General features: G+C 46.8%; 1 protein-coding gene across 4 annotated transcripts in view; it reads right to left on the bottom strand.

The window, feature by feature from the left end:
• Window positions 1–7609: 7609 nt before the first annotated feature.
• The window catches only part of LOC140419680 (uncharacterized), a 33173-nt gene continuing 29569 nt past the window's right edge, over window positions 7610–11213 (bottom strand). For 3 of the 4 annotated variants that reach the window (XM_072503601.1, XM_072503602.1, XM_072503603.1), the window contains one exon: window positions 7610–9276. In XM_072503601.1, coding sequence (XP_072359702.1) covers window positions 8023–8829 — 807 coding nt within the window. In that variant the 5' untranslated portion in view covers window positions 8830–9276 and the 3' untranslated portion in view covers window positions 7610–8022. The remainder of the gene's footprint in view (window positions 9277–11213) is intronic. The other variant, XR_011945974.1, reaches the window with a different exon arrangement.

Below are 11213 nucleotides of genomic sequence, written 5' to 3'. Positions count from 1 at the left end.
CAACCCATATTTCTCGGTCAGCGCTCCCAGACTCGCAAACTTCCCATCCACAAATAGATCTTTCAATTGCGTTATACCTGCTCTTTGCCACATTCCATATCCCCCATCCATTCCCCCCGGGGCAAACCTATGGTTGTTTCTTATCGGGGACCCCCCCAGTGCTCCGGTCTTTCCCCTATGTCGTCTCCACTGTCCCCAAATCTTCAGTGTAGCTACCACCACCGGACTCGTGGTATAGTTCCTTGGTGAGAACGGCAATGGGGCTGTCACCATAGCCTGCAGGCTGGTCCCCCTACAGGACGCCCTCTCTAATCTCTTCCACGCCGCTCCTTCCTCCTCTCCCATCCACTTACTCACCATTGAAATATTAGCAGCCCAATAATACTCACTTAGGCTCGGTAGTGCCAGCCCCCCCCTATCCCTACTACGCTGTAAGAATCCCTTCCTCACTCTGAGTCTTCCCGGCCCAAACAAAACCCATGATACTCTTTTCTATCCTTTTGAAAAAAGCCTTCGTGATCACCACCGGGAGACACTGAAACACAAAGAGGAATCTCGGGAGGACCACCATCTTAACCGCCTGCACCCTCCCTGCCATTGACAATGCTACCATATCCCATCTCTTGAAATCTTCCTCCATCTGTTCCACCAACCACGTCAAATTTAGCCTGTGCAATGTGCCCCAATTCTTAGCTATCTGGATCCCCAGGTAACGAAAGTCTCTTGTTACCTTCCTCAACGGTAGGTCTTCTATTTCTCTACTCTGCTCCCCTGGATGCACCACAAACAGCTCACTCTTCCCCATGTTCAATTTATACCCTGAAAAATCCCCAAACTCCCCAAGTATCCGCATTATTTCTGGCATCCCCTCCGCTGGATCCGCCACATATAGTAGCAGATCATCCGCATATAAAGATACCCGGTGTTCTTCTCCTCCCCTAAGTATTCCCCTCCATCCCTTGGAACCTCTCAGCGCTATCGCCAGGGACTCAATCGCCAGTGCAAACAGTAATGGGGACAGAGGACATCCCTGCCTTGTCCCTCTATGGAGCCGAAAATATGCCGATCCCCGTCCATTCGTGACCACACTCGCCACTGGGGCCCTATACAACAGCTGCACCCATCTAACATACCCCTCTCCGAACCCAAATCTCCTCAACACCTCCCACAGATAATCCCACTCCACTCTATCAAATGCTTTCTCGGCATCCATCGCCACTACTATCTCCATTTCACCCTCTGGTGGGGCCATCATCATTACCCCTAACAACCTCCGTATGTTCGTGTTCAGCTGTCTCCCCTTCACAAACCCAGTTTGGTCCTCATGAACCACCCCCGGGACACATTCCTCTATTCTCATTGCCATTACCTTGGCCAAGACCTTGGCATCTACATTGAGGAGGGAGATTGGTCTGTAGGACCCGCATTATAGCGGATCCTTTTCCTTCTTTAAAAGAAGCGATATCGTTGCTTCTGACATAGTCGGGGGCAGTTGTCCCCTTTCCTTTGCCTCGTTAAAGGTCCTCGTCAGTAGCGGGGCGAGCAAGTCCAAATATTTTCTGTAAAATTCAACTGGGAATCCGTCCGGTCCCGGGGCCTTTCCCGTCTGCATGTTCCTAATTCCTTTCACCACTTCTTCTACCGTGATCTGTGCTCCCAATCCCATCCTTTCCTGCTCTTCCACCTTGGGAATTTCCAGCCGATCCAAAAACTCCATCATTCTCTCCCTCCCATCCGGGGGTTGAGCTTCATACAATTTTTTATAAAATGTCTTAAACACTTCATTCACTCTCTCCGCTCCCCGCTCCGTCTCTCCATCTTCGTCTCTCAACCCCCCTATTTCCCTCGCTGCTCCCCTTTTCCTCAATTGGTGTGCCAGCAATCTGCTCGCCTTCTCTCCATATTCATACTGTACACCCTGCGCCTTCCTCCATTGTGCCTCTGCAGTGCCTGTGGTCAGCAAGTCAAATTCCACATGCAGCCTTTGCCTTTCCCTATACAGTCCCTCCTCCGGTGCTTCCGCATACTGTCTGTCCACCCTCAAAAGTTCTTGCAACAACCGCTCCCGTTCCTTACTCTCCTGCTTCCCTTTATGTGTCCTTATTGATATCAGCTCCCCCCTAACCACCGCCTTCAACGCCTCCCAGACCACTCCCACCTGAACCTCCCCATTGTCATTGAGTTCCAAGTACTTTTCAATGCATCCCCTCACCCTTAAGCACACCCCCTCATCCGCCATTAGTCCCATGTCCATTCTCCAGGGTGGACGCCCTCTTGTTTCCTCCCCTATCTCCAAGTCTACCCAGTGTGGGGCATGATCCGAAATGGCTATAGCCGTATATTCCGTTCCCCTCACCCTCGGGATCAATGCCCTACCCAACACAAAAAAGTCTATGCGTGAATAGACTTTATGAACATAGGAGAAAAACGAGAACTCCTTACTCCTAGGTCTACTGAATCTCCACGGGTCCACCCCTCCCATCTGCTCCATAAAATCCTTAAGCACCTTGGCTGCTGCCGGCCTCCTACCAGTCCTGGACTTCGACCTATCCAGCCTTGGTTCCAACACCGTGTTAAAGTCTCCCCCCATTATCAGCTTTCCGGTCTCTAGGTCTGGGATGCGTCCTAGCATTCGCCTCATAAAATTGGCATCGTCCCAATTCGGGGCATACACGTTTACCAACACCACCATCTCTCCCTGTAATTTGCCACTCACCATCACGTATCTGCCCCCGTTATCCGCCACTATAGTCTTTGCCTCGAACATTACCCGCTTCCCCACTAATATAGCCACCCCCCTGTTTTTCGCATCCAGCCCCGAATGGAACACCTGCCCTACCCATCCTTTGCGCAACCTAACCTGATCTATCAGTTTCAGGTGCGTTTCCTGTAACATGACCACATCTGCTTTAAGTTTCTTAAGGTGTGCGAGTACTCGTGCCCTCTTTATCGGCCCGTTAAGCCCCCTCACGTTCCACGTGATCAGCCGAGTTGGGGGGCTTCCCACCCCCCCCCTTGCTGGTTAGCCATCATCTTTTTCCAGCTTCTCGCCCGGTTCCCACGCAGCTGTATTTCTCCCAGACGGTGCCCCCCCGCCCATCCTTTCCCGTACCCACTCCCCCCTTTCCCCAGCAGCAGCAACCCAGTAATTCCCCCCTCCCCCCCCCCCCGCGCTAGCGTAATTACTCCCCCCATGTTGCTCCCAGAAGTCAGCAAACTCTGGCTGACCTCGGCTTCCCCCCGTGATCACGGCTCGCCCCGTGCGGCGCCCCCTCCTTCCTGCTTCTCTATTCCCGCCATAATTATCATAGCGCGGGAACCAAGCCCGCGCCTCTCCCTCGGCCCCGCCTCCCATGGCCAACGCCCCATCTCCTCTCCCTCCCCACCTCCCCCCATCACCACCTGTGGGAGAAAGAAAAGTTACCATACCGCAGGATTAATCATACAATCCCTCTTCGCCCCCCCCCCCCCCCCCCCCCCCCCACTCGTCCCACCACTTTGTCCAAACGTTCATTTTCGTAGTCCAATCATTCCAATTTTTCTTCTACAATAAAAGTCCACGCTTCATCCGCCGTCTCAAAGTAGTGGTGCCTCCCTTGATATGTGACCCACAGTCTTGCCGGTTGCAGCATTCCAAACTTTATCTTTTTTTTGTGAAGTACCGCTTTGGCCCGATTAAAGCTCGCCCTCCTTCTCGCCACCTCCGCACTCCAATCTTGATAGACGCGGATCACCGCGTTCTCCCATTTACTACACCGAGTTTTCTTCGCCCATCTAAGGACCATTTCTCTATCCTTAAAACGGAGAAATCTCACCACTATGGCTCTGGGAGCTTCTCCTGCTCTCGATCCTCGCACCATAACTCGGTATGCTCCCTCCACCTCCAACGGACCCGTCGGGGCCTCCACTCCCATTAACGAGTGCAGCATCGTGCTCACATATGCCCCGACGTCCGCCCCCTCCACACCTTCAGGAAGGCCAAGAATCCTCAAGTTGTTCCTCCTTGCGTTATTTTCCAGTGCCTCCAACCTCTCCACAGATCGTTTCTGGTGTGCCTCTTGTATCTCCGACTTCACCACCAGGCCCTGTATATCGTTTTCATTCTCTGCTGCTTTCGCCTTCACGACCCGAAGCTCCTGCTCCTGGGTCTTTTGTTCCTCTTTCAGCCCTTCAATCGCCTGTAATATCGGGGCCAACAACTCTTTCTTCATTTCCTTTTTTATCTCCTCCACGCAGCGTTTCAAAAACTCTTGTTGTTCAGGGCCCCATATGAAACTGCCACCTTCCGACGCCATCTTGGTTTCTGCTTGCCTTCCTTGCCGCTGCTCCAAAGGATCCGCTGCAATCCGGCCACTTTCCTCTCCTTTTTCCATCCGTGTCCAGGGGGAACACCCTTCTGGTTTACCGCACGGTGTTTTCAGCCGTTAAAATTGCCGTTGGGGCTCCTATCAAGAGCCCAAAAGTCTGTTTCACAGGGAGCTGCCGAAACGTGCGACTCAGCTGGTCATCGCCGCACCCGGAAGTCCCAGTGAGATGAATACTCTTAATAAATACACTTACTTTATCAGCTCTGTAGTTACAAAGCATGTTTTCATCCCGGTTTGTTTGTCTGTAATACAATGTCACTAAACTAATTGATGGATTTGAAGAAAATGTGACAAACAAATAGGCTGTGGCTCAAGGATGAATGATTAGATTTGGTGAACATATGGGCTTGATCCTGGATTTTGAAAATATTCAGACACAGGACCTGGTCCTCTGCACACAAAAGGAATTTGTTCAGGCACTGCATTTTTCAGTTAAACAAAAGCTTGGGGGAAAGTTATTCTCTAATGCATTCCCCACGGCAACGACTTGACCAGTGAAAGTCCACTACCATTTTAGTATTTAAACAAAGCTTTGGGGAACTGTTCCCTGGTTTTGTTTGTGGCACTGCTTTAACCAATTGGGAGCCCACTTGCCAGCCAACCAATCAGCACCCTGTTACTCAGACAGTATGAATTATTGTTCTCTTTGAAACTTGGTATTCTTGCATCTATCCTGATGAGCACAAGATGAAAAGCTTCGACAACATGCCTAACTCTTTCAGCAATACTCAGTTTGTGAAAGGTTTTGTCAACATTGGGAGCAAAATGTGGTTTTCTTCTTCCCAATGATTTATTGTGGACAATAATAACAAATTGCCCGAAAAGTTACACATATTTTTGTTTTTGGATCAGAAGATTATTTATATACATGTAGTCCAAATTCTATGTATAAATTTTAAAAATGAATCATTTCTGCTCACTGCACAATGATTAAGGAATGTGCAGTCATCAGCTAATTCCACACTCCCAGTCTGGTGTCAGCTGATTATGGAATCATAAAAAGGCTGATGTCATTTTATGACATCACAATAGAATGTGATGACATCAGGGGATTCCACAATCCCAATGGAATGCTGTGATGTCAGTTGGACTTTAGACATAAGCAGTGTGCTGGGAAATGTACAGAACTGTCCCAGTTGTCTTCAGTAGAGAAACTCTGTTGCCCCTGTCCCAACTCACACTGAGTCCCATTCACCGATCACCCCCTACTCGCTCTGATCTACGTTGACTGCCATTAAATTAACGACTCGGTTTTAAACCTCTGCCCCTCGATCTCTTTTGCTTCCTTAGGACATTCCTTAAAACCTACCTCTGACCAAGTGACTGGTCAACTGACCAAATATCTCTGTGGTTCAGTGTCAAATTCTCTTCGGTATTCACATTTGTGAAGCTCTCGGGGAAGTTTAAAGGTGCTATACAAATGCAAGTTGTTTTTGTTGTTGTGGTTAGATCATATTCAGTGGAACCTGCTATTGATAAGCAGTCAAACGCTTTCTTGCTGTGTCCAGAGAGAGCTGCAGGAAGGCTGTTGACTATATTCGGGCATGCAAGACCTCAATGTTTAAAATACACCGAGGAAAACATTGTTATATCTTCTCTTTAAATACATAAACAGGGAAGAGGCTGAAATTAAATTTGTCCCTTTTAACCTGCACAAAAAGAGGGGGCTCAGATTCACAGGCTGCAGCAAGAGTCCGTTTGGTCCATCATTCCCCTGTTACCTCTTTGAAAGCACTCTCTGATTCATCCAACTACTCTGCTCTTCCCCCACAGCCCTGCAAAATCTTCCCTTTCAAGTACTTAAGCTTTGGAAAGATACTATTGAATCTGCTTTCAGGCAGATCGGAACAACTCACTGTGAAAAATAAAATCTCTTCTCCCCCTCTGGCTCCTTTGCCAATGGCCTTAGAGGGACGCACTTTCTGTTAAAGGCCTGTCAACCCCTCTCACCCACTTTCCCTTAAGGGCATCAATCTAATAATGAAAAGTCCACCAAATTCAAATATATAGTAATTAAATTAACGAATTAAATGTCGATTATTCAGAGCGCGGCCAACTTCCAGAACGAGGACAGATGAAAGACAAGACACCTGTAGTGGTAAGAAAAAGACTATTTACTTCAAACATACATAGAAAATAGAAGCAGGAGGAGGCCATTCGGCCCTTCGAGCCTGCTCCGCCATTCATTATGATCATGGCTAATCATCAAATTCAATACCCTGGTCCTGCCCCCCCACCCTCCCCCCTTAGCCCTTGATCCCTTTAGCCCCAAGAGCTAGATCTAATTCCTTCGTGAAATTAAACACCGTTTTGGCCTCAACTACTTTTTGTGGGAGTGAACTCCACAGATTCACCACTCCCTGGTGAAGAAATTTCCCCTCACCTCAGTTCTAAAAGTTTACCTGAGCACATGCTTTCAGCGTTTGATGCACGAGGACACCAAGATCTTGCTGAGGATCCACCTCTCCCAATTTACACCCATTCAACAAATAATTTGCCTTCCTGTTTTTGCTATCAAAGCTGAAACCTCACATTTATCCACATTATACTGCACCTGTCATGTATATACCCACTCACTCAGCCTGTCCAAATCCTGCTGAAGCATCTCTGCATCCACCTAACAGTTCACCCTCCCACCCAACTTTGCGTCATTTATTTACTGTGTTACCAGACCCCAATTTATATTAGGAATCCGGACGAGACCCCAACGTTTTTCAATTTATAAAACTGAGAGGAAAGGATACTTCGCCCCAGGAGTGATTCCACTGACTAACTGCGATCTTTTATATTCAAACAAACTTTATTATTAATACAGTACCAACTACACTAACATCACAGAAAATAGCTGCAATTAACAGTTAAACTATTCTTAACTACTACCTTATACCTTCTTATTCTCCAATTAACCAAAGCCCATTACTGGTCAAAAGTCACTTGCAAATAAAGTTAGCAAACACAGGGATCCTTGCTGTCCTGTGTAGAGTTGCTTTCAGTAAAAGTGAGACCCCTTTCAGGTTTCTGTCTTTGATTCATTAGTTACATTTTGCTTCCCCATTAACTGTCTTATTGCCATTTTAATAAGGCTAAACACAACCCCTCAATTATCTTAAACCCCAGTGAACCTTTCTATAAACTAGATTCCATTTGCCCAATTTAGGGAAACAATTAAATGGTTAGAATCAATGATTATCCCATTTTTACAACATTTTAATTGCATCTTTTGCAGACATACCACCTGCCTGTATGTTAGATTTAGATTTATTGTCACATGTACAGAGGTACAGTGAAAAGTATTGTTCTGCGTACAATCCAGGCAGATCGTTCCGTGCGTGAAAAAACATAGGACATATGATAAATACGCAATGTAAATGCATGGACATAGATATTGGGTGACGCATACAGAGTAAATGTGGATTTTCAAAAATATTACTGCAATATATATATAATTCAACATGTATAATAATTTCCTACATTCATCACAACTGTCCAGGATAAAATTAATGCATTCCATCTGCTTCTGTGGATCCTTTCAGTGGAAATGTCCCCTCGTTCAGAGATTCAGCCAACAGAAAATAAAATTGGGACATGGTCAGTGCAAGAGGAAGAAATCCCCCACCAACCCTCCCACTTCACCCACTGTCAGAATGAACATGTTTCAATCCTGGATGTGATTAACAGCAGCAATAACAACAGAATCCAACTCGTGTAATGACTTGTGAACTCGCTGGTGTTTCTGCAGGTGGGCTGCACTTCTGAATCCTTTCCCACAGACAGAGCAGATAAACGGCTTCTCATCAGTGTGAAGTCGCTGGTGTGTTAGCAAGTTGGATGAATTAACAAATCTCTTCCCACACACTGAGCAGGTGAACGGCCTCTCCCCAGTGTGAACTCGCTGGTGTGTCTGCAGGTTGGATAACTGAGTGAATCCCTTCCCACACACGGAGCAGTTGAATGGCTTCTCCCCAGTGTGAACCCGCTGGTGTCTCTGCAGGTGGATTGAATCAACAAATCTGTTTCCACAAACAGAACAAGTAAACGGCTTCTCCCCAGTGTGAATTCGCTGGTGTCTGCTCAGGCTGGATGGATCTCCAAATCCCTTCCGACACACGGAGCAGGTGAATGGTCTCTCCCCAGTGTGAACTCGCTGGTGTCTCAGCAGGCTGGACAACTGAGTGAATCCCTTCCCACAGTCAGAACAGGTGTATGGCCTCTCCCCAGTGTGAACTCGGGAGTGTGTGTGCAGGTTGGATGAATCTCCGAATCCCTTCCCACACACAGAACAGATAAATGGCATCTCCCGAGTGTGAATTCGCTGGTGTCTCAGAAGGCTGCATAACTGAGCGAATCCCTTCCCACAGTCAGAACAGGTGAACGGCCTCTCCCCAGTGTGAATTCGTGAATGTGTGAGCAGTTTGGATGAATCTCCGAATCCCTTCCCACACACGGAGCAGATAAACGGCATCTCAGTGTGAAGTCGCCAGTGTGTAAGCAGACTGAATGAATGGACGAATATTTTCCCACGCAGCGAGCAGGTAAATGGTCTCTCCCTAGTGTGAACTTGCTGGTGTTTGTGTAGACTGGAACAAGTAGTAACTCCCTTCCCCCACAGAGCAGGTGAACAGTGTGATCCCGCTGTGACCTCACTGGTGTGTCAGCAGATTGGATGAAGCAGTAAATCCCTTCCCACACTGAGCGCAGGTGAACGGTCTCTCCCCGGTGTGAGTGAGTCAATGAGTTTCCAGCTCAGATGGGGAAGTGAATCCCTTCCCACAATCCCCACGGTTTCCCCCTGGTGCGGGTGTCTCGGTGCTTTACCAGTCACACTGATGGTAAAATGGCCGACTCCATCAGATCTTGATGTGAAGTTTGGTTTGAGATTTCTTGCTGCAAATCCTCCCCTTTGAACATCCTGTTAAAGGAGTTTACAAATGTCATCATGGTCAGTACAGCTCAGAAATTCAGAACAGACAATTCTACTTGCTGTCACACACACTCTCTCCCTCCATTCTCACTCTGCTATATCTAAAATACACACTCCCTATTCTCCTGAAGGTGCTAATTCATGCTGATCGACACTCAGCGTTTCCTGTTCTCGACTAAGAGATCACATATCCTCAGAAATAAGAGCAGGAGTCGGCCATTGAGACCATCAAACCTGCTCTTCTATTTAATAAGATCATGGCTGATCGGATTGTGACCTTAACATCGTTTTCTTCCTGTCACCCATAACCCCCAACTCCCTTTTCCATCAAAACTCTAACTGGGCCTTGTATATATTTAATGATGCAGCCTCCACTGCTGTCTGGGGAAGAGAATTGCAAAGACTAACTACCCTCTGAGGGAAGAAATTTCCCCTCAGAAATGGGGACCCTTTATTTTGACAATCTGGCTACTTGTTCCTGAATCCCCCATGAGGGGAAACATCCTCTCTTCATCTCCTCAGAATCTTATATGTTTCAATATGATCACCTCTAAACTCCAATGAGTCCAGACGCTTTCCTCACAACACAACACCTTCATCCCAGGAATCAGCCCGGTGATCCTTCCCTGAACTTCTCCCAATGCAAGAATCACCCTCCTTAGTTAAGGAGACTAAAAGTGTGCACCATACTCCAGGTACTGTGATCTGATAGTCATTGCAGAGACACGGCTGCAAGATGACAAAGACTGGGACCTGAATATTCAAGATTCCATCACTTTTGAGAAGGACAGGAAGCTGGGAATATGCGGAGGGGCAGTTCTGTTAATTAAGGATGACATTAGTACAATAGATGGAGATGACCTTAGTTATGGAGGTCAAGATGTACAATCACATTGGGTAACGATAAGAAATGATAAAGATAGGGAGTCACTTGTGGGCGTAGTTTCTAGCCCCCCCCCCCCTAACAGTAACTACTGTCATGGGAATGTCCCTTTAAGAACTGTTTGTCTTCTCAATTGGCTGCAGTGATGTCATTGTGTGGGTGGAGCTGGGCTGTGGCTCTAGTTTTTACTTTCGTTTTGAGCTGGAAGCCATTTGTGGCTTTGAATTTTACTTTCGGTTTAGACTGTTGGAAGCTGCATTCAGGCAAAAGACGGCTTCTCTGGTCTCTCCATGTTAAAAAGGTATCGCCAGATCACTTGATAACTTCAAAGTAATAACTGTGTTCTGGAAGGAATTCAAACCTACTGTTTTGTGGTACAAGGGATTGTCTGATTTATGGAGGTTGTTACTTGAGTGAAACAGTAAAGGGACGTTATTAAGGGTTAAATACAGAGTACTGTAGCTGTGTGGGGTATTTAGATTTGTAGTTGATAAAAATGCTGACTATGTGTGTTTATAGAAATGTTAACTGAATTTGTAGAATAAACTTTGTTTTTGATTTAAAGTGTTTAAGGCTCTGTTGAATAACACCTGAAAAGTAGGCTCTTGTGCTCCTCATAACCAAAATCTATAAACAGTTGTAGGTCAGGTGAACTCCATGATATATTTTGGTGTTCTCTAGTCCCTGGCCCAAAACACTACACTGTAGGACAGTGTACAGAGAGCAATAATGGCTCTATGACAAGTACGGCAATAATCATGGATGATTTTAATCTACATGTAGATTGGGCGAATAAGATTGGCAAAGGTAGCCAGACAGATGAGCTCGCAGAGTCTTTTTGGGACAGTTTCTTACAGCAGCACATGCTAGAGCTGACCAGAGAGCTGACTATTCTTGATCACCCAATCACTGAATTGTTAGGGTGCAGAAGGACCATTGTGTCTGCACCAACTCTCCAAACGAGGATGATGACTTAGTGCATTCCCCGTACCTCTCTTGACAACTTCACATCCAAAATCATTGCTCAATACTGGGTTACAAA

This window comes from Scyliorhinus torazame, chromosome 5 (genome assembly GCF_047496885.1).
Source record: "Scyliorhinus torazame isolate Kashiwa2021f chromosome 5, sScyTor2.1, whole genome shotgun sequence".
NCBI lineage: Eukaryota > Metazoa > Chordata > Chondrichthyes > Carcharhiniformes > Scyliorhinidae > Scyliorhinus > Scyliorhinus torazame.
This window is presented reverse-complemented; position numbering and strand designations above follow the sequence as displayed.